General features: G+C 34.6%; 3 protein-coding genes across 3 annotated transcripts; 1 reads left to right on the top strand and 2 right to left on the bottom strand.

Moving 5' to 3' along the window:
- Nucleotides 1–4,134: 4,134 nt before the first annotated feature.
- On the bottom strand, nt 4,135–9,815 carry LOC110027543 (neutral ceramidase-like). The gene is made up of 6 exons (XM_020729023.1): nt 9,109–9,815; nt 8,571–8,838; nt 8,368–8,493; nt 7,121–7,184; nt 6,018–6,181; nt 4,135–4,917 (listed from the first exon to the last, which is right to left on the bottom strand). Exons 1-6 carry the CDS (start codon nt 9,405–9,407, stop codon nt 4,369–4,371), a joined length of 1,470 nt encoding a protein of 489 aa, XP_020584682.1. The 5' UTR covers nt 9,408–9,815; the 3' UTR covers nt 4,135–4,368.
- A 42-nt stretch (nt 9,816–9,857) lies between these two features.
- LOC110027451 (neutral ceramidase-like) lies at nt 9,858–22,295 on the bottom strand. Its single transcript, XM_020728896.1, has 6 exons — nt 22,292–22,295; nt 20,951–21,204; nt 17,558–17,739; nt 16,453–16,764; nt 13,606–13,814; nt 9,858–10,339 (listed from the first exon to the last, which is right to left on the bottom strand). The coding sequence occupies exons 1-6, from the start codon at nt 22,293–22,295 to the stop codon at nt 9,954–9,956; spliced, it is 1,347 nt and encodes a 448-aa protein (XP_020584555.1). The 3' UTR covers nt 9,858–9,953.
- On the top strand, nt 22,128–23,738 carry LOC110027499 (activator of 90 kDa heat shock protein ATPase homolog). The gene is made up of 3 exons (XM_020728957.1): nt 22,128–23,178; nt 23,262–23,341; nt 23,445–23,738. Exons 1-3 carry the CDS (start codon nt 22,294–22,296, stop codon nt 23,536–23,538), a joined length of 1,059 nt encoding a protein of 352 aa, XP_020584616.1. The 5' UTR covers nt 22,128–22,293; the 3' UTR covers nt 23,539–23,738.
- Nucleotides 23,739–24,789: the final 1,051 nt, after the last annotated feature.

Here is a 24,789-nt window from a genome sequence, read left to right as displayed (position 1 = left end):
ATAATGTGGGCTAGGATTGGCATTTGGGCTTAGTGGTGGTTTTGACTCTCCACTGCATGGCTTTGGTGACTAGGGCTAGTTCTCAGTGACCCTGCCTTTCTTCTGCTCTCCCTTCTCCCTTTTGTTCTTCAACTTTGTTTGGATACCTCGCTCTCTTTCGCCTCCAAAGTATACTTTACATATGGATTTTATCTGTGTTGCGATTATTGCTGATATCGGCAAATTATGGTGTTATGATGTTGATTTTGCAGCTTTTTTTCTTCCACGTTGTGATGTCGATCAATTGGATGATGGTTGTGTTGTGATTTTCAAATTTGCAGATTTTCTCTAATCATTCTTGCTATGGAGAAATTAAGGTCTTTTTTTCTCCCTTTCACCTCTCTAGTTTTAGTGTTATGTGGAATTTTTTATGCCATATGTTTACTGTTATCATGTTGAGATTACATGGTTGGTATAGGAAAATTTCTTTCTATTATGATTTTTAGCATGGGGTAATTATCATGTTGTTCGGAGTATTGTGTTGTTGGTGTGCTATGATTAATGTCAATGATAATAGAAGGTGACGTGGAGGTGTGCAAATATTATGAGGCGGTGTTTGGTTTGGAGGAGGCTACGTGGTGATGTGAAGGAAGGTGATGTGGAGTTGGTGGAGTAGTGTGGCGATGTGGAGTTGGTTGAGTGGTGTACTGTGCTATTCATGTTGGTGGTTGGTGGTGGTGTGTGATTTGAAGGAGGTGGGGATGTGAAGACAGTGCATATAACAATCATATTTTCAAATCTATGAAGATAACCTTAATATAACTTTCGGAAGCCCCATCCATGTTAGCTTGAATATTAACAAATGAAATAGCACTACCTTGTGCAATATTAATGATTATATTTTACTTTGGGGAAATATTGTTTGGTTGGCATTAGATATCCATTCCAAAGAGAGCATCTCAAACCCCTTCATGATGCTAAATATCACATTATTGATTTTGAGGCTAACAATGTAACTCCTGGCAGGAAATAGATGTTCGACAAAAGGCACTTCTCCTTGTGATGTATCATTAAAATTACTTTTGGAGTTTGAAAGAAGAAGCGAGTCATACTACCCAATATGCCTACATATTCGTCTTTCGAAGAAGTGTAGATTGTGATCACCATGATGTCTCTCCACAACTATATTTGGCAACATCCTTCGTGCAACGACATTGACTTCAATAGAATTGATGAAGCTCAGTCACATGTCCCGGTTGAAGCATACATATATCGCCTTAGCCAATCTTTATCAAAGGTTGAAATTAATTTGTCAGAGACTTGTACCCAGTATGGGGAAAGTGAGTGAGATGATAGAGTCGAGGGAGTGAATTACATGTGCTATACTTGGAGGTTGAATTGAGGAAACATGTGTTTTCTTGTTGTTGCTTTATTTGTAATGTGTTATTGAAATATTTATGGGTTGTTTTATCAAATTTTTATACAAGTCAAGTTATTTGGATTATCAATTTTATTTATATTTCTTATGCATTTAATTTTTTCTACTTGGATGGCCTATGAGACAATCGTGGAAAAACTATGTAATTAAACTTAATACATCTTTTTTTGGGCTTTGAAGGTCTATGATGAGATACGACCTTAATAGTTCTTCTAGATGACCTATATGTCGCTATTGGTTCCTGTCACATATGAAATCTCAATGAAAACAATGAAGTTCCTCTCCTATTTAAGTGCTATGGTTTTTAATCTTCTTCTAGATGATATTTTCTGGTGATATGCATATGTGACACATACGTGGATGAAATTACGTGGGTTAAAGAAAAATATGAACCATTTTTTATAGGATTTATTGTTTTTATTGTGGTGACTGATTTGTTGATTTATATATTGTGCTCTCTGATACATCACAATTGCGTTTAACTTATACTAATAATTTTTATTAATGTTATACTTAAAGGTATGTGCGTTGTGATTTTAAGTATTCAGAAAAGATGAGCCCGATGATTTCTGTTATTTCCAAAGCACTGTACTGCTACTGCGGGTTATAATGTTCCATATTTAATTTGCCACAACCACATAGCTACAAGAGAAAACTTTACAGTTATCCAAGGAGAAGAATGAAAAAATGTGAATTCTTCAGGTGGGCAGATGCGTTTGAGGATTCCACCACCAAGAGTGATCAAACGCGGAGAGTTTTCCTGGATGACGACTTATGTCCTCACTCACATACACTAGCTACATTTTAAAAATAATATTATAAATTTTTTTTATTTTTTTTTGATAGTCCTTCTACTCACTATTTGGTGAGGTGCCAATTTTTATTTTGTAATGTTCAAAATTGATATTTGTTTTCAAGAATGAAATGTGTTATAATGAACAGTTCTATTGTAAAACAACATTACAGTACAAGGGCACGATCGTCATATTTCCGAAAAAAACTACAGCACAACTCTTCACATTTACAAAAAAAAAAAAAACAAACAACCAGTTTATTTAAAAACAAATTTTGCGTAGCAACTTTTTGTAACACATTTTAAATAAGCTGCAACCACCCCAAACAAATCCAAAGAAATAATGTGCCATGAAGCTGATTTTTTATTTGGGGAATTTACATACATGACACCTACTTCTTATGCACTTACTTATCTCACACCCAAATTCTGATCTGGACATCTAAAACAACTTTTCCTATGTATGAGAAGGTGAAAATAGTCTAATCCATCTTTTTATACGTAAGTTAGGCTGCTTATGATGTAAAAATCAAAGTTTGGGTGTGATATAAGTAAATGAATAAGAATTGGGTGCTATGCATGTAAAAAACAAATCACATTATTCTTAGGAATACATACATACACATAAATTAATTTCTACGTTGCTTCGTATTTTCTATAGAAACGACACTATGTTTAGGCTCCTTTCTTCGATCCTAGCTTCCTACAGTTCAAGGTGTAGGTTTAGGTCATTTTTAACAGAGTGGATGGGGCACGATTTATAGAGTTTGGGAGAAGTCTCTCTGCAACGAAAGAAAGACTTCAGACCAGTCCATCAGATAATCTGAAAATATTCTCTCGATCAAATCACATTTTGTGGATATTTGAGTGACTTAATGATCTCAAAAGTGAATGATATTTAGCTTGTTGGATTCGTTTTGTTTAGACACTCCATTTGACCACCGATCAGTTTTTTATGATTTTTAATTAAAATCGAACATTCTTTACTAAAAAAACTATCTTATGATTTGTGACACATCTCTAGATCCATGTCAGATGATGAAAACTTTTTAATGGCGTAACAGACGTGAAACTAGCAATGTAAATAATTTAAATATTTTGTATCAAAATATCCATATAAAATATTGATTATAACGAGTCTAAGAATCATTAAATTTATTTTAAAATGAATATAATATATAAACAACCAATTTAAAACTTACATTACACTCATTCATAATCAAATCCAATCAATTTTAGAGAAATTTACATAAATATCACAAAATTCTTATGGATTTATATATCCAACACCAAAAGTTTGGTGTCATAAATGCTACATGTAAATATTCATTACACTTCTAAAAAAGTGAGAACAATGATATTTTTTATGTGATGTTAAATATCGGGACAATGTGTTTACATATCATGTGTTTACATATCAAACACTTAATTTGGCTTTTTTTACATTTCTACCACCGAATCTTTCGCATCACATAAAAAATATTGCTTTTTTAACCTTCAAAACATTAAAATAAAATACATTTTTTCATGCATAGGAAATGTGAAAAATATGTAAAAATTGAAGTTTAGGCCTTAGAAATGTAAATGTATAGGAGTTGAATGACATGTATGCAAATCTCTTAAAGATTTAGAAGTCATGCAAGTAAATATGAAAATTTATGTGTATGTTGTGTAAAAACAAAAGAAATCTATGTTACGCATCTAAATGCCCCCAAATTTTATCATACATTCGCATCTAAACAAGGAATATGATCAAACTAACAAGTCTTATTAACACAAGACAATAAAATGATAATTCAAGCACAATAATATTTCATCAAGAGTCCTGATGCAAAACTGTATCAGGACTTCAATCACAATGTGTCACGTGTACGATTTGATCCTACTGAATACAAAAAATAAAATAGTTTAATATATAGCGGGGCCGGGCCGTACTCGTGGTATATTGTGACTAAAGTCCTGATACAATTTTACTCCTCGAGACCCGCATCTCAACCAGAACAAAACACATCATTATTTACTAGGAAGATTTACATACATACCACTAAATTCCCAAGCAGTTACATAACTAACACTTAAGTTCCAATTTTTACATATTAACCCCCACCTTAGATATATAAATACATAAGATTTGGCGGTATGTATGTAAAAGCACTTATTATGCCACAACAAAGGCAGTTGAAGAACCGGTGAAATAGCCGATCGAACCCAGCAAGCTCTTGGAAGCTCCAAAATGTCTGAATCTGTAAACTCCTGGCAACGAATCCTGAGGAATTCTCCATTCCAAAGTCGCCTGGCTCTGAGCGCTGAGTTTCGAAGGTCTCGACCACTTGAACCGCAAGCAGAAATCATCATCATCATAAGCAGGAATCCAGTTCTGGTTTGAATCCAAGAACTCAATTAGGGCAAAGGTTCCATTCGTGAAGAGATCGTTTCGAGGGCAAGCGGACCAGAACGTGGCCGCAACGACGTCTCCGCGTTTGAAAGTGGAGTTTGCCGGCACGTCGCCGCTTATGTCGCCGAAATGGCGACCGGCCGGAGCTGAATCAACGACGACGGGAGGGAGAAGGCTTATCTGCTTGTCGAGGAGATCCGGAGGTTGAGGGCCTGGAGGGAGGTTTTTGCCGGAGAGGAGAGCGGCGGCGAGCTTTCTGAACTCTTGAATGTAGGCGTTCAGGGTGTGTGGGCCGTATAAGGTGGAAGCACCCTGGATTAAAGGAGACAATTTAAACCCAAAGGTATGAGTTTTATATAATAATAAGGGAGATTTACATACATACCAGACAATTCTTATGTTTTTATATTTCCAACACATAAATATTCATATTTAATTTTGAATATCGCTTCAAAAAGATCACTTTCACCGTCTTTTTAAAAGATGAAATGCACATTTTCATGGATAGGTCCATGAAACCAGAGTTATAAGTGCAAATATCAAACTTTTAGGTGTTGGATATGTAAGCACATAAGAATAATGTGGTATGTCATATGTGTGCAAATTTTCCTAATAATTAACAAAAACAATATAATTACTAACTTCTCTATTCTTCAATAAAGTTGGGTAAGAGCTTCACATATTTTTATTTGGAGTGAAGTGTCAAAATTGTTCCCTCTTATAAAAAAAATGTCAAATTAATCCTTAGACTCATTAAATTGGTGTTAAAATAGTAGTTTGTGAAGATTATTTCAGCCCATATTAAAAAAATCTGAGAACTAATTTTTCACGTTTGTAGAACCTAGGATTAAAATGACACTTGTAAAGAGTCAAGGGCTATTTTATCGCTTTCTCTTTTTATTCATATAAAGGACATTAACATTAACACCACACAATTCTTATGTATTTGTAAATCTAACACCCAAATATTCATATTTACATATAACACTTAAATCTCTAAGATCACATAAAAAACACCACTATTACCAATTTTTTAAAAGCAAAATGAACCTTTTCATGCATAACAACAAAGTGCTTTAAATATATTTATCAAATTTTAGGCGCTAGATATGTAAATACATAAAAATTGTGTAATATGCAAGTAAATTTCTATTTGCATTAAAGATATAGAGAAGAAGAACTAGGGCGGTGTTTGGCCGCAATATGAATTTATGCTAAATAGGATTTATCAAATCCAATAAATTTGATACTATTTGCAACGGAGATAAGCTCGCGAGCGACAACAGAATAAATTCTTAAATCCGCCTCGCAATTGGGTTCAACGAGTTTGGATTCACGCGTAAAAGAGAAAGAGACAAAACACACGAAGAAAAAACGTAAATTTATAAGAGAAATATTCCATTTCAACAAACCTCATATCTTTGTATCTGATACTCCTCAAACGTGGTCACATATTGGGAGTATGTGTTTGTCAAGCCAGCAATCACTATGTGAACATTGTTGTCAAACTCCCCACCACCGGTGAGTACTTCTTTTACCGCATCTCGGAGTCGCCTTCCAGCCATGGTTGTAAACTCTAGGAGAAAAAACAGGATTAGGGATGAAAAAGACATTCTATTCTGAAAGTATGACTGAAGAAAATTATATCAAAATTACTAGGAAGATTTACATAGAGACTACTTAATATATATGTATTTGCATATATCCAACACCTAAAATTTAATTTTTACATAGATGTCACCTTGCCTATGCATGAAAATGTGCGCATTACTTTTAAAAAGTAAAAAATAGTGGTATTTGTGCTGTGATATGCAAGATTTGGTTGGTATAAATGTAAATAAGTAACGTTTAGGTCTTAGTTATGTAAATACATAACAACTTGGTGGTATGAATGTAAAACAGTACAAGGGATGAAGAAGCCATTCTATTGTGGAAGTATGCTTGAAGAAAATTTCAGAAAAAATTATTAGGAAGATTTATATACATACTAGTTAATTCATATGTATTTACATATCTACACCTAAACTTTAATTTATAAATAGATGTCACCTTACATATGCATGAAAATGTGTGTTTCACTTTTAAAATGTTAAAATAGTGGAATTTGTGATGTGATATGAAAGATTTGGTTGGTATAAATGTAAAAAAGTAAAGTTTAGGTCTTAGTTATGTAAATACATAAGACTTGGGTGGTATGCATGCACATGCCACAAAAAAAGGGATAATTACATATTCAGCACTTGAAACATTGCTATTTACAAAAGAACCATCCGTTTCTTCTTTTTGTTTTGTACTGTCAAACCAATGTATTTTGATAAATTTTGTATGAGGATGAAGCAAATTTTACTGCACGTGTATGTTTCCCATGATTCCATATTGTATCATACATTTTTCTATAGTTTATGGTTTAGTTGTAAGTATTTTCTGCACAGTAGCCATCAATCAAAATTTATATTAACCAAAGGGTGTAAAACTAAGGTGTGTGTGTAAAAAGAGAAATTTATATTACAATTACCTCCAGGAACACAGAGGATGACAACTTGGCCCACACGAAGGATCTGAATTGGAAGAATAGAGGGCTGCAAAAAACAAGATGATCAATATAAAAAACAATGTTGAAAAGAACAACGAATTAAGGGCTTATTTAGGATCAGTTGTCTTTTTTTTTTGTTTTTAAGAACATATTGTTTTAGTATATATTTATATATATATATATTATCTTTTAATTTTAAAAATTAATTAACATGTTATTGAAAAAAATCAAAATAATTTTTTAATATTTTTGAAAATAATTATATTTTAATCTAATAATCCGACGGCTTTTGTTTCAAATTAAAATATAAGCCAAAAAAAAAAAAAAAAAAAAAAAGATAACAAATGGCCCCAAAACAAAGCAGGTTGAACAAAAGGAAATGCTGCAGCCATCTAAAGGCGACACTGAAACAATTATGGACATCGTCAGTTCAAAATCTCCTGTTTTTTGAATTTATATTACCGTAACGGCCATGACTACTTCTCTCTTGCAGTTAATAACGCAATTGTTTCTAAGCTGCATGAAGAATCTTCAGAGAAACAGAAGAAAGAAGTAGCAGCTGAGATTACTACTTAAATAAATATTAATGGCTTCTACATTTAGATATGCAGAGATCTTCACCTTAGATATCTAGATTAACATACATTCATCAAATCATTTGGTGTCAGAAAATATAACTGAGGCAAATAATAATCATTAAATAGGGTTGTCAATTTTGTTTAATGGATCAAGTTTCGATCAATTTGCATGATCCGAACAGGACCAGTTTATAAACCGGTTGAAAAGTCTAACCCAAATATAACCCGTCTATACCAAAGCTGATCCAAACTTGGCCCGAATAACACATTTAACATGTTTATAAACAAATATAATAAAAAAGATATATAAATAGGATATATAAATGCTCCTATATAAATGCAAGACAAGAAATGTATTATGAAATAATAATTTTGAACTAATATAAATAAATTTAGCTATAAAAAAATATGCAAATTGGTGGGTTAACCCGAACCCAACCCAAAAAATAAATGGGTCAGAATTTTCAACTCAAACCGAACATGAAAGGTAGTGTCATAAAATACCTTTCTAGCTGTGTACATATAGAGTTGAACAATAATAGCATCTTGCATAAGTATAACCAATGTAATTCTATTGTCTTCAGTCATATAGAACTTCATACATGATAATTTTTTTTTTTTGGAGCAGTGAAAAGAAAAGAGTTTGCTTACCGCCCAATCATAGGGTAGTTTCATTTCACCAGTGTCAATCAAAATTGGTTTAGGATTCTGACAATCAACTTGTTCTTTGCTTGGAGGCTTCAACAAGCCCCCCACCAGTTTCCAGAAAGGATTTCCCTGTTACAAAAACTCTTTTTCGTCAAAACACAAAGATGTCTTTTTGATTTACAGAACTGTCCATGTAAGTAGACAACCTGATTATCTCCCTGCTTAAAATCAAAAGCTCCAGGACCATCCGAGCAACCTGCAGCAAAAGCAAATCCCAAAGCTGCAGGGCAAGTTCTTACCGTTTGCTGCCCTCCATCACTGGATATATTAACCTCAAGCTGTGAAAAATCTATATAAGCATGTTGAAACTCAACTTTCCCCTTTATTTTCTCAGATGCAGTATTGAAGAGTTCAATAGCTTTAGTGAGCTGCCTATCACCAATGATGCGAGTACTTTCAAATTCATCTGGATAACTGATAAATAATAAGTTTCATTAGAAAAAAATAATATAAAAAAGAGAGTGAAGTGTCAAAAGTCCCCTTTAGTCTCCAAAGTCTTCATTCTCTTTAAATGTAAGCTGAAATAGTCTTCCGTGGGAACTATTCAACTCAAATTAAAATTATTTGAGGACGAAATTAGCATTTTTATATGCGTTGGGATTAAAATGAATCCTTGCAAAGAGTTATGGGGCTATTTTAATATTTCTCTACAAAGAAAGATTATGAAAGAACATAAGTGGTTACCCAGGGCCACGTCCATAACACAGTTCATTCTTTCCATTGCAGGTGCTGTGATTGAAATCACAAGGTAAGCCGGTGTCAATGCAGAAAGCTCCTAAAACATTTGGACTCACATCTCCACAATTTGATTGACAAAATGCAGACACAAAATTTTGTTGGCTTCCCTCAGTAAAAGAGTTCCGCACCCGCCAGCCTACACTCTTAGGTTCTGATAACTGAATTCCACCTGATGCTTTGAAGGAGGTAACAAGCTGTTTTAATTTGTTCGCTGCACAAGCCAGCCAACCAAAGGTTAATTGCATAAACAAGTAAAGTGTCAAAATAATCCCCTAACTATTTACATGGGCTTATTTTAATCCCAACGTTTATAAAAATGCTAAATGAGTTCTTAAGAATCTTGTAATGGGGGCAAAAAATTGTCTTCACTGGGGAGACTATTTCAACCTATATTAAGAGAATCTAGAAAATAAACTAACACTTTTATAAACTTAGGGACTAAAATGACATTCTGCAGAGAGTCAAGGGACCACTTTTGACAATTTTCTCTTGCATAAACGAAAAAGGGGCATTTGCATGCATACCACCCAATTCCTATGTATTTACATATATAAGGCCTAAATTTAACTTTTAACATTATACCACTCAGAACTTCCATACCACATAAAAATACCACCATTTTAACTTTTAAAAATTGAAATGTTACTTTTCATGCATAGGTACGGTCGTATGTATGTAAAAATTGAAGTTTAAGTTTTAGATATGTGAATTCATAGGAATTGAGTGGTATGTCAATTTTCCAATAATAAAAAAACAGATAATAGTCAGCTTCTTTACGTTGTTGAATATTACTAGAGATGCAAAAACATACCGTTATCATCCACTTGAGGAATAATGTTGGAGACCCTACGTGGAATCCTTTGTTGATTGTTGTGAGAACCAGGAACAGCAACATGAGTACTGCGACTTTGCGTACCTAAAATTTTCTGCTTAGCCCAATCCTCCATGAAACGAGCAGCAGCTCCTTTGTTGTCACCACTTATCAAGGAGTTTGTGCGGCCCATTGAAGTTCCATGAGTTGCAAACCAATTAAAGGCACCAACTGGACCCCATTCATTATCTACAAACTTCAGAAGAGTCATCTGTTTATCAACATTATACTGATATTGACTTCTCTCTGAAGCGGGGTTATTAAGATAGGCGCTTGGGCTGCGGTTTATACCAGCATCCAGCTCTCCTGAATATCAAGATTGAGGCTTTGAGTATATCATGTAATAAAAGAGAAAATGTAGAAGTTAAGAGAAAAGACTGCTGATATAGATAAAAGTGGATGGTTAATGACAAGGTAGAAGCTGTATTCCCTAGGAAATTTGAAATAAATCCTGAGGATCGCCCTTTTCCAATGAAAAATTAAGTGAAAGCAAAAGAGAAACTTGTGAAAATGTTTCCTAGACTCTTTTTAGAGGTCCATTTTAATCTTCGAATCTATAGAGTGATAATTTGGTCCCAAGCTCTTTTAATGAAGGCTAAAATACTCCTCTTTGGGGACTATTTTAACTCATATTAAAAGAGTATGGAGAGTAATCTGACACTTTTATAGACTTTGGGACTAAAATAATCTCATATAAATAGTCAAACGGCTACTTTGACACTTCACTCAAAAAAAAAAAAAAAACCATATAACATGAACTCCATGCCTAGAATCATGTGAATCTCAATTAAAAGCCTGCTAGCTTTTATAATCAGTAACACTGCATAGTTAAATATTGCAAAAAATCTCGAGACTAAATGCATCACCGAATTTGTAAAAATAATAGATTAGCAACAAGTGTAAATCTACCTTGCTACCAAATGCATTAAATCATTGTGATATGCTCAACATCAAAAGTAGCAGCGGCACACAATGCACCTTAATTTTTTTTTTAAGAACTCTAGTATCATTCTTTTTTTTCTTTTTTTAAAATGTTATGGTATTGCCTACCAGCAAAACTGACAACTAATTTGTACTATGATTTATTTGGTTGGAAAGGCATGATTGCAAACACAAGGGATTGAGTCTCTATGGTAAATGAATTATTTGGAAGGTGATGAACCAAATTTTGTTTCTTCCCCTCTAATAAACTTTTAATTTCAAGAACATGAAAGGTGAAAGACATTGTATCAACATTATTAACAACAAGGTCCCTAAACAAACATGTAAGGATAGAAGTGCTATCATGTATTGGACTAAACATCATTGGATATACTAAGAGTAAATGTAGTTAGTTGTATGTGGTAAGGGTAATCTGAGTGAGCTTGCTTGTGGTATCATCAGAAATCATGATGATGATACTATACTTGCTTTTTAATGTTAATCTTGGATATCAGAATTCCTTTTATGCTAAACTTGCTACACTTCACTATGGTTTAGAACTAGCTCTCGTAATGGTTTCAGCCATATATGGATTGAGATGGATTGTCACTACTTTAAATAACAATAAATCAGTTAGTTAGGATCATAAAAATTTTTATTCCAGTAAGCTTTTTCTTTTGAAATTTCAAAATAGATTGACTCGTGCCTTTCATGAAGGAAACTCTGCAGCTGATTGGTTGTCCAATGAGAGCTTTTGTTTAGTAAGACTTATATGGCAAGCTTATTATGTTTTTTTTTATAAAAAGAAGCTTGTTAGTACTACAAGATTGGATGAGAGTGGGATTCCTTAAATTTGTGTTTGATTTTTGGCTTAGGCTTTAACCTTTGTTCCCCCCTAAGTCTAGCAGATACTATTTGATAATAATTTATACAATTTTATGGGGGTTGAACTTTATCCGTGTCACTTTTCATTCAATATCTATTGTATTTTTTCCATCAATGACTATATTTTGTGGTAAAAATAGGCTCCTACTAGTACTTGATGGATGGTTGATTTATTGAAGTCTGTTTTGTTGGTTTTATGGGTTGATTTTTGTCTTTTGGTTACAATTATCATCCTTTTTTTGTTTGTGGTAAACAATTCAGTCATCTTCTAACTGATGTTTGCCTAATCATTTTTATGTTTCTTTAGATCATTTTGGAAGTTAGTTAACTCTTCATCTGGAGGGCTATTTCATTTATTGTGGTTGTTAGAAGCTTTTGATTTTTTTTTCACTTTCTGTGATGATTAGTTCATTAGATTTTTTTTTTGTTGGTTATCTTGCAACATTTTTTTTCTCTGATTTTTTTCTTGCTGAAGAGCTTTGCATTATATTTTATCCTGACAAGTTCTTTGTGTTTTTATGTATTTATCAAATTTCATCCAGATTTGCAAATATTTTTATGGATTTTCCTTTTTTTTTTAGTTTCCACTTTGACAACATGTTCAATAGTACTTATTGATTTCTTTGGTGGCTCATACTCTCGGTGTTATGTTTTCTAAGGGCCTGTTTGGGGCAGCTGCAGCTTATTAAAAAACAACTGTAAAGCTGTTGCGTATTAATCTGATGCTCACAAAACTGCGGTGATTATTATAATTTTTTTTTAAGTCAGACCGCAACTAGAAAGTTGCTACCTTCTTAGCCAGGAGTGGTGGGAAAATGCATATTTGAGCTGCAACTTTTTGAGAAAGCTGTCAAAACGCAGTTTACCCAAACAGACAAAACTGTGGTGCAGTACTGCACCGCCCGCCCCAAACGTACCCTAAATATATTATAATATTATTGGTGTTTTTGTTATATCATGGTCTTTATAATTAAGTTTTGCAATCATTGGATATAAGAAAAATGATTTGGACGATATGGTGGCCGCCTTTTTCTTGGGAATTATCATCAAAGGTGTTTGGATTTTAGTTGTTTTTTTTTCCCATAATGGCACTTACTTTCCTCTTTTTAGTTTATGTTAATTCAATTCATTCTGGTTGCTGTCTTTCCTTGAAAGCAGAGAACCATTCCTTAGGTGGCCTGCATTATGTTAAGATCAAAGTTGATTGATTGGCCTATTAACAAAGCTCTTTTGTTTATTGTTATCATTATATTAAATACTAAATTCAGCCAATTTATTTACTTTTATTTTTATTTTATTGTCTTCGAAATATAGCAAGATCCATAACTGTAAAACTACAATAGGCTTGACGCCCTGTGAGGCAATCTATATAGGCATCTCTTTTAACTCAAGGGCCATTGTTTTTCAGTCAAATGCATGAGGGAAATTTACATACATACCACACTATTCTTATGCATTTACATATCAACACCTAACTTCATATTTACGATTGTCACACTTTGGTCTCATAAACCTATATATGAAAAGTAAAAGTGATATATATATATATATGTATGTATGTATGTATATATGTATGCATGTATGTATGTATATTTATGTGATATTAAAGATTTTAGTGCCACACATGTAAATATGAAATTTTTAGTTTTAGATATGTAAATAAATGAGAAATCTGGGGTATGTATGTAAATGCCCAGGCATGTGATACTAAGAAAAAAACGCTACAAAAGCAAAAATGATGATAAGAATGTAAACGCCCAGCTTACCTTTATTTACATAAAGTGATCCAGGTCTAAGGTTTTGATGAGCTTGTATTATGCTTTTCTCAATGCCATCCACAATAACGTCAAATGACTGTCGCACAAAGCCAAGAGATGTTACTATGTACACAACATATTGAAGGTAACCCCCTGGACCAGAATGTGTATGGATGCCACTTATGGCCACATTTTGTTCAGTATAGAGGTCTCCGTACCTACACAGATGTGGATTGTCAAAGCTCACACAAATATATAATACAAGTTGTTAAAAATAAAGAGAAGACAGTTTAGCAATCTTATGTGATTGTGTCATACATTGATTGGGCTAACTGTAGACTAACCCGCTTGGTGAATCAGACGATGATTCACTGTGATTGATCTCAAATCTGATTGGAATTAACTACAATTAGGGGTATAAACGAGCCGAACACGAGCGGCCCAGGCTCAGCTTGCGTTTGGCTCGTTAAAGAATATCACTATTTGTATTCAGCTCGTTTATATTTCGAACACAAAAAGTGTGTTCGTGTTCGGCTCGTTTGCTTGGTGATAAACGAGCCGAACAGGAGTTGTTTGCAAACACAGAGTCGTTTTGGCGGCCCTAATCACGCAGCCGAATGATTTAAATCTTATTTTTTATATTAGAACATCATTTAAATATAATTTAATATATTGTTATTCATTTTTTTATTTAATAATTTTATTTGATTATAAATCTTTGTAGCCTTATAGTCAACTAATTTTTTTAAAAATACTACTCATCAATATATCAAGCACAAAAAAAAGTGTTCATCTTCGTATTCGTGTTCGGCTCTTTAACTTAGCGAATGAATCAAACAAGAGCTTCTTAAAGAGCCGAACAAGAGCTGTTCGCGAACAATGAGCCGTTTTAATAGCCCTAACTACAAGAGTTTAAGAACTGACAAAGGCCTACATCAAATCAGCACATGATTAAAATCTACAACCCTCTCTTCACCACCCTTCTTTCTTGAATGCCTCCTAAACCCTGGTACATCCATTCACAAAAGCCAATTATGATGCTATCTTAAATGGCATGGCTTAATAAATAATAAATTTTGAAGTCCAGCCCCAAATAGCATTAAGAAAATACCATCTCTCTCTCTCTCATATGTTTGATTTATGGGTTATTTTGACAATTTTCTTTCGGATGTGATTCCTTTGGTTGCTCCTTAGGTAGGATTGTAGTTCTCTCTAGCGTTTCTTTATTTTAATTATTTGGTTTCTTCTATGGTGGCTTCTAAATGGATGATTATCTATTATATCTAATGTATTAAAATATCTACATCTTTTTTTTTCATTAAAAGGGTGAATAAGATAATTCTATGACTTATTAACATTTATAATTGGGCTTGCAAATCTAATTTAGGAGGCATATAGAAAAATATTAAGAGTTTAACACTAAAAGGATATAAATTTGCAAATAAAGATCAAGGGATAACTTAGAATAGTGTAATTTTAAAATTAGGAATGGGCAGTCAAAGATGGGATCAATCAATGTTTGGCTTCCTCTGGTCAGACTCTCATTCCCAATCTCTCTCCACTCCTTCAATCTTCTATGTCCTCTCTTGGCCACACAAAAGTCATTAAAAGAAGGAATCAAAGTGCAAAGAAATGAATTATAGATGCATTGACCGTGTTCAAATTAGAAGTCTTCTGAGGAGACCCTAAAATTTAGGCGGTGTTTGGCTGCAACAGAAGATTCAAGTTAATAGGATTTATCAAATTTGCGGATTTTAGTCAGCTCGCGAAGGAGAGGGAGGAGGCAAGAAACTGCGATGTAAACCCGTGTAATTCGCCTTCTAATCGAATTTGATAAATCCGGATTTACGTCGCAGAAGAGACGGAACGGGAGAGATTTTACTTTAACGGAGAGTTAGATTTGGTTTTACTTTTTTTGGTGTTTAGCTGGATTTAGGCGAAATCCATGGTTAAATTCTATTAAAAATGTGCTACCAAACTCCCCCTTAATTAAAATTAAAAAGTGCTCACCACAATTTAAGTTTAACATTGGTTCTTATTTGAGTGTGTGGATCATACTATCTCTCAATTTGAAAATCATTTTGGGTAACAAAGCCCAACTGACAAAGCCTATCTTCCTAAACCATAATTCTTTGATCCACCATTAGCATAGTAGGAAACTACTCTTGATTCTAATAAGACACTAGAACATGATTAATCATCTACCCACCACAATTTAGGTTTAGCAAGGGATAACACTATATAAAAACCTTCAGAATCAAACTGCTAATACTAGTTCTTATTTGAGAGTTATAGATTATACAAGCTCTTGATTTGGAAATCATTTTGGGTGGCAAAGTTTCAATATCAAAAGCCTGGATTTTATTAAAACTATTAGATTGTCCTCATGGATTAAGAAGCAAACCCTTTTATACATTGAATGAAAGTTCATCGAGTGATAGCTTTCATTATGCAAGCCTATTAACCATGAAATGAAGATATTAAATAAGGAAATTTACATCACTCACACCTAAGCATTGGTATTTACATACATAACACCATGGTGCTTTGAACGTATGCATGAAAATGTGTTTTTCATCTTTAAAAAGGGGTAATAGTGCTATTTTTGATGTGATGTTAAAGATTTGAGTGCTGTGTATAATCGTATAAAAATTGTGTAATATATATGTAAATGCCTCTATTAATTAACATATAACTACCAATGTTTGAGCTTAATAGTCAAAACATGAAGCAAGTGTAATATGTATGTAAATGCCTCTATTAATTAACATATAACTACCAATGTTTGAGCTTAATAGTCAAAACATGAAGCAATGAGCAGTACTAGCATAATCTATGAAGGTTGTCATATAGTACCTTGATTTTAGCCTTTCGAGAACTTTAATCGTCACAAGTTGAGACGCCATACATGCATCGAGATTGACAAATGCGACACGATTTCCGCCAGGCTCAGCAACTATAAAAGAACGAGCTTTCAGCCTGAAATGAATGCCTGAAGTAATCTGATCAGTGTTGGCATAACCCATCATATTTACATCCGCCGCAGGTCCGGTTATGTCGTAGCTCCCAAGACCAATCAAATAGTCTGAATCCGACAGAGCAAGTCGGGAGTTCAGAAAAAAGGAAAACAATAAGAGACAAGAGAATATTCTCGTGAATGGATGACATCTGAACCAAAAAGAAAGCTCCATCGAACAACAAATAACAACTCTTTCAATTAGCCATCCCTACTCTTTTTATCTGCTGGGAAATGTTAGAAAGATGAGTGATTAATGACTTTTAATGACACATTATCATTAAGACATAAAACTTGAAATAATACCAGAGTTAACCTAAACAATAATAGGAAAAAAAATATTATCACTGAAAAAGTCAAATATGCAATTACAACCAAACACACACTAAAATAGGAAATAACAACAACAAAATATAAACTCAGACTAGAGTTCGATTCGTGGGAAGTGGAGGTCAGTTAGGTGGTCCACAAGTAGGGGGTGGATGAGGAGCAGCAGCAAGTAGGGGTGGCTGGAAAGGTTGTGTATGCCTTGAAGCAGCAAGGGGGAGGACAGGATAGTAGGTTGGCAGTGGCAAAGGGTGGTAAAAATAGTTGGAAGGGTTGTGCCTTGTTGGAAACAACAAGAGGGAGGGCTTGGACAGTAGGTCAATAGTGATAGAGAGTGGTAAGGATGGCCGAGAGAAGTGTGGATTGCTAGAAATAGTAGGGGGGATCGGACAATAGGTAGGTAGCGGCGGAGGGTGTTAAGGACAGTTGGGATGTCACACCCTGAGTGAGAATTTGGTCTGATCGAATGGTCTGCCTCTATCACACCTCAGCGGACCCTTAAAGGGGGCTAGTTGGGGTGTGACATGGGAAGATTGCAACAGCGAGAGAGGTAGGTTCAAGAAGGTGGCAGCAAGTGAAACTGCAGTAAAACAGTTCGAAAGGGTTGTTTGGCAGCACCTGCACCCGGGAGAAAGAGCGGTGGCCGCGAATGGAAGGCTGCGACGAAAGGGAAAGTCGAGGATAATCACCACCTCAAAATGAGATATAATTGTGGCACCACTCACCTTTTCATATGATGCCAGAAAAGAAGGCTTTAAGACGCCGACGAGTGTCCCAACAGAGAACTCACAATAACTGAACTAAAACATAAATAATACCGATATACAACCCTAGAATAACTAGAAATGGGCCCCTCTATTGAAAGGAGGTGAAAAACTGGTCAATTCTCTCGAGCCTGGATCTAACCGGTCCAGGCATTCTCTGACTCCCTGCTTCACTTCAAATAACATGAGAGGGATGCCCGTGTCATTGCCGGAGGGACGCTTGCGTCATGAGAGTATGTCATAGTGACAATTTTAAGATTTAGAAATCATATAACGGATAATCAAAATAACATGATCTACCCAACATTTTTGTTTATTTTAACACGAGAAAGGAAAAGTTAAAATTTGCTTCTAAATTGTCAAAAACATTCATATAAGCCGCCATGCACAATACTAAAATTAATTAGTTGCGAGCAAAATATTAAGAAATTGGGAACTTTAAATGCGTCGCACATATATCTTATATATTTACAAATCTTGCGGCTAAACCTTCATATTTACATACACAACACTTTGGTTTAAACCTATGCTTGAAAACTTGTATTTCACTTTTAAAAAGTGATAATAATATTAATCTTGATGTGATAGTAAATATCTGAGTGCTATGTATATAAATATGAAAGTTTAGGTGAAATATATAAATACGTAAGAATTGTGTGCTGTATTATTTTAACTTGGGAATGGCAGAGTGAAATTTTGCTTATGAATTCTCAAACACATTCAGATAAGCTGTCAAACACAATAATAACAATAATTAATACACAAGTATAATAGTAATAAATTATGCTAGGAAGCCCCATATAACTCATTAAAGTGAAGTTTTCAGCTTCTTATCAGGTCAAAAAGTGGTCAGTGAGCAATATTACAGGAGTTTAGTGGGGTCTGTTTGGGGAGCCATATTTATTAAATTCGAATAGACAAAATTGTGATGTGTTACCGTGTTGCACCGTCGCCCTAAAGAACTCTTAAGCAAAATATCATGGTACAACAAGATGATCGACAAATGCTAATAAAATAATGCTTTAAAGTGAAATAATCCTAATTGTCATGCATTTACATATTTAGCACACAAGCTTTACTTTTTACATTAATATCATCTATATCTTTCAAATCACATCAAAATCAACATTATTTTTTCATATAGAGGTAAGATGTCATGTATGTAAGAATTAACATTTAAGTGTCAGATATGTGAATGCATAGGAGTTGAGTAGTACTTAAAGGCTCCGTTTGAGAATGCTTTCAACTTCCGTTCGGTTGCACTCAAACACCGCAGCTTGGAAAAACTTATATTTGTCAACAGAGCGCTTTCGGAACTTCAGCGGAAGTTGTATCGCAAAAACACTAAAATTTCATCAGAAAGGAGATGACGAGTCATGTTCCACAAAATGACCTCTAAAGGAGCTTTGCCAGATGGTGAAGCTCCTTGCTTCATTTGAAGGAGCGTCCCCATAATGCAAATTTCCTTTAAAAATCACATCTGTCAAATGGAGGAGGCAAGCTACAATCTAAAACGCCTAAAAATTATCATTTTTGTGATACAACTTCCAACAACGTTCGGGAGAGGCCACTTCATCAAACAAAGAATTTTCTAGGCATTGGCCTTCACTGCAACCAAATGAAACTTCACAGCCTTCTCAAACGAAGCCTAAGGGTCTGTTTTGAGTTACTGCAGTTTATTAAAAAACGGTTGTGAAACTGCTGAATAATAATCTAATACTCAAAAGCTGTGACTGCTATTATAATCTTTTTTTTAAGTGAGACCACAACTAGAAAGCTGCACCGCACATAATCATGAGTGGTGAAAAAACACAAATTTCAACATCAACTTTTTGAAAAAGCTACCAAAATGCAGTTTAATCAAACCGCCAAAACTGCTGTATAAAATGAAATCTTTCCATTATCAGGTTAGAAGTTACCGGAATAAAATAGAAATCCCTAGGCCCATGAGCTGCGGCAGCCAAAGCTAGAGAACTGAACCTTCTCCTCAACTATCCGTAGTTTTATACCTCAGCGCCTGCTATTGAAGACAAACAGGGGTTGTTTTCAGCCATGGAAACTCCAAAAAGCTAAAGACAAACAATGGGGGAGCGGAGGAGATAATCAGCCGACTGAGCTGATGGAAATGGACGCTGCGAACGCCGGAGAAGGGAAGCAGAAGTCGCCGTCGAGGTTATCAATTTAAAACTGTATTATTTTATATTTCAAATTTTAAAGTTTGGAAAATTTCATAAATACCCCACAATTTTTATGTATTTACAAAATGTAATACTTACAAAGTTGATATTCACATCTATAACATCTTGACATTAAAAATTTATGTGTTTTCATTTAAAAAAAGGTTAATATGAGTGATATTTTTGATGTATTGTCAAATATTTAAGGGTTATTTATGTAAATCTCAAAGTTTAGATATTAGATATGTAAATATATAAGAATTGGCATTTGTAAAATTAAAATAATTTTGAAGTTATAATTTGGGATGTCATAAGAATAAAATGCATCTAAAGTATAAAATTTATAATGTTTAAATTATTATTTTATTTATTTTATTATATTTATAATAACATTATTACTATAGAAATTTAACTACTTATTCACTATTTTCATATATTTATAAATTTAATATCTAAAATTTAGTATTTATGTTTACACTATTTTTTGTCACAAAATTATGGTGAAGTGCATTGTTTTGAAGATAAGATTACTCTACCGTGAGCCGATCATTCAACAAGTTCGGTCCAAGCTCAAAACTGTTTTTGTATTGGTCAGAACCAGTGAAGTCCAACTAAAAAAAAAATAAATGATTGGTTCAAATCTAATTCAATTTTAACGTTTTGATTCAAATGGGATGATCGTAAATAACATATTTAATTTAAAAATTAATAAAATATTCTAAATATTTAAAATTGATCTTACATTAAAATATTATTTATTGAATCGATAAAAAATATATTAATATATCATTATTCTATTAGGTAAATTATATTAAAATAATTTAAATATTTATTGCTTCATTCGATATATTGAAATTTTCTTTAAATCAACTTAATTAAAAAACCACTTTCTTTTAATTAAGCAAAATTCAAAAACTTTCCTTTCTTCAGCGGGAAAAGAATTTATTGATTTCCTTCTTTTTTCTTCTCCGCAGCCTCTAAAGGAAACAGATCTAACCAGCAAAGGAAACAAATGGGAAGATTCCTTCCAATTTCTCTAATAGAATCTTCCTTTCATGAATGCGTCGAACCTTCATTTGCAAAACTTCTTTCCTTTTCAGATCCACGCACAGAAGGAAAGATTCCTTTCCTCCCTTCCGCCCAGCCGCCTTCCGCAAGAACCTTGCCGCCGCTAATTGCGACTTCTTGCAATTCGCGAATTCTCCTGCTGTACTGAAGCCGCGAACTAGTGAACTCTCCTGCTGTACCGCGAACTCGCGAATTCTTCTTCTTCTACTGCTGTACCGAAACTTTTTCTTCCCTGCCCTCGAACCTCGCTCTGATACTACTTGTTGAGAAAATAAGGATGAAGAAAAACAAGAACGACACAAATCCAGAAGAACACAGAGATTTAACGAGGTTCGCCAAAGATGCCTACGTCATCGGGAGCAGAGCGGTGACATCCTTTTCAATATTCAGAAAATAGTACATAATGCAATATTCAGCTCTCTCAAAGACCTAGAATTACAAATAAGTTTATTTATGATCCTAGAGTAAACCCCACAGTACAATATGTAATTCTCAAATTACCCCTGTACCCTATGACCCCAACTCACATAAAGTATCTTCCCAATTTGGACAGATTCTTCCGCTTCGTTCCAGCGTATGTCCCTATATGATACATGAGTCATACCATAACAGTTTGTTTATATATTAAACTTAAAAAATTTGTTCGTGTTCGGCTTATTCGATTAACGAATAAATCAAACACAAGCTACTTAGCAAGCCAAATACAAGCTATTCGTGAATGACAAGTTTTTTTGACAACCCTAATTATCAGTGAGTTCATCTTATCAAGAAGAATACTTCCCATAAATGATGAAAAATCAAGGTTCTATATACATAACAATGATTTCAACAATGCATATGATTCAAGTGCAAGACCGTCCAAAAATGATGATAATAGGTTTACGTCAGACACTTGAGGCCACAATAGTTTCGACAATCCTCAAGAGGAACCTAATGCCTCAAATGCCTGACGAACAAGAGGTCTAGTAAGGCTTCGTCTGAAGAAGCAATGTCAAAGCAATGTCATTCGGTGAAATGTCTTTGAAGGCCATGTTGACGGAACATAGAAGATCACCTGCGATCTAAAACGATGAAAAATCACTATTCTTGTAAATGAACTTGTGAAAATGTTCCTTCACGGAACAAAAACTTTTGTAGACTTCTACATACACTATCAACCAAAGGAAGCTTATAGTCTTCTCAAACAAAACTTTATGTATTGTATGAACTTCAGAGATTGACGAACATAGATGAATTATGTATAATCTAATGCACATGTTGGGAGTCCACTCATTTCTGCCATTGGTTGCGGCATTTCGTCGAACATATTGCTGTCATCTGTTACTTTCTAGAACCCCTAGTACCCATGGCGAAGTACGGCGAGGGTGACAAGAGATGGATCGTGGCCGAGCGCGCAGACGGTAGGAACGTCCATAACTGGCACTGGGTGGAGCGCGATTGCCTCCAGTGGTCTCGCTCATTTCTCTCCTCTGTCCTCTCCGACCTCACCATCGTCGAAGACCATGGTGGCATTTTCATCCGCACCGGAAACATCGACAAACTCGAAGGCGAGGCCTATGTCAACGTTAGGAAGGGAAGGGCCATACCCGGCTACGAGCTCTCCATCTCTCTCTCCTTGGAGGCAGAAGCACGCAGTGACTCCGATGGGAGAGAAGATAGCGCCGCGCAGCTCTTACGCTTTAAGGGATCCGTTGAGGTACCTTTCCTCGGCGATGAGAATGCAGATGAGGACCCCGAGGTCAAATTCGTTCTTCGCGATGGCGATGGTCCAATCGGCCTCCGGATCAAGGACGCGTTTATTGCGAAGGGAAAGCCGGCGATTCTTCAAAAAATTCGTTCCTATGTGCAGGCTATGTCGAAGGGTGGTCCGGCGATGGACGAGCTGGAGACCGGAAAGTTTCCTCCGGTCTCCGAGAGAGCACAGTTGGCTACTGCAGTGACTGGGAGTCCTGCGGTGGAAGCCCCATTAAAACATGAAAAAGAGGGGTTCAAGACAATCAGGATGATTGAGCGGTTTAACTGCAGGGCGACGGATGTTTACGAGATACTCATGGATGAGAAAAGTTGGAAAGGGTTTACGCACAGCAACGCGAGGATTAGCAAGGAAATTGAAGGTCAGTTTAGCCTTATTGATGGGTCGATCACTGGGGTAAACGAGGAGTTGCAGGAAGGGAGACTCATTGTGCAGAAGTGGAGATTCAGTAGCTGGGCTGATGGGATCCATTCAACCGTGAGGAGATGGCTTTCAATTTGAATAATCATATGGATTATTGACTATCTGTATTGAAATGTTACCCATTGTTGTGAATGCAGGTTAGGCTTGAATTTGATGAACCAGATCCTGGTGTTGCCATTGTAAAACTGACACAGAATGGAGTTCCTGAAGAGGATAGGTCAGCTTTGTTTTTCTTTCATGCACAAACCTTATTTTACTTCTGTTACAATGGAAATGAAAGAGACTTGAAACATTATCTCAGTATTGTTTTTTTCCTACAGGTTTGGGAATTATTCAGTGATTGAGAATACTGAGAGGTGCTGGAGAGAGCTGATATTTCACCAGATAAGAACACTCTTTGGCTTTGAAATTTAAGTTCTTGTTAAAGAGCTGTTTTCTTCCTTATATGTTAAGTTTATAGGTTGCGTTTACATATGAAGTGTATGTATGCGGCTTAGTGGTTGAGTTTCAGCTTCTTGATTGTGATCAATCTGGTGATTGTCTCCATGTAACTTTCATTAAACTAAGGGTGAAACTAAATTCAAAAGTGGAATTTTATTTGAATTTCTTACTTATTCTTTGATTGCCTCTTGGATCTATTGCTTCTCTTGGAAATATACCTATATTTGATAAGTGATAGGTCATATAAATTCTATTTTGATGTAATTTTCTTATCTCAAAGCACCTAAACATTTGGGTCATAAATTTTAAAATTGATTTTATGATCATTCAAACTCTGCTTTTAACAAAACTTATAGTTTAGATAGAGACCAATATAATGATAACGATGAATTCTTGATCTGAGAGCTATGCGAGTTAAATCAAACACTTAAAATCATAGTTAGAATTTTTAGAGGCAATTTGAAGGACCAAAGCTTCTTTAAAATTTGATTGTTTATAGTTGAAACAAGTGACTCAAATTATGAATTCCACTTTCTAGAGATAGTTCACTTCAAAGATTATTAAGGCACTCATTTGCCAAAAAAATATCAAATGATCATGGGGATCTTTTTTTTTTTTTTTGGCTGATGGAGTTTTTAGATTATTTGGCAAAAATAACTAGAATTTAACTCCTGAAATTTATAAATTGGCTTTATTTTCATATTCAAAAGGAGAATTTTTGTGGAGAGAATTTTTGGATTTATTTTAGAGCTTTTTCAACCATGTTGTATTGTTTGGTACCACCTAATCATATATGCTTGCCATTGCTAACACCAGTCACTAGCTTTTGACTAACATCGACATTCATCACTACCATTACCTAATGTCTGTCAGAGACTAATATTTAATGTGCATCTTTATTTTTGCTCGATCACCTTTCATACGAGGAGAGCTGTTGAGTTGATCACCAAATTGCATTCGACTTACAATGTTCATTGATTGTTTCTCAATATCTTCAAATGATTGATGTTTGTTAGCCACCTAAGTTCGATGCTAGTTTCTAGTTGCTTGATTTCCTCTCATATTAGAAGAACAATTGAGTTAACATATAAATGTTTTTTGATTCTTATTGTTTCTCATTAATTGTAGCTCGATGATTGCCAGTGATGACATTCGACATTTGTTAGCCGTTGACATTTGTTTAATGATTATCTTCTAGGTAGCTTAATCTCCCTCTTGTTAGGA

Source organism: Phalaenopsis equestris, unplaced genomic scaffold, assembly GCF_001263595.1.
Source record: "Phalaenopsis equestris unplaced genomic scaffold, ASM126359v1 Scaffold000428, whole genome shotgun sequence".
In the NCBI taxonomy this organism is placed as follows: domain Eukaryota; kingdom Viridiplantae; phylum Streptophyta; class Magnoliopsida; order Asparagales; family Orchidaceae; genus Phalaenopsis; species Phalaenopsis equestris.
This window is presented reverse-complemented; position numbering and strand designations above follow the sequence as displayed.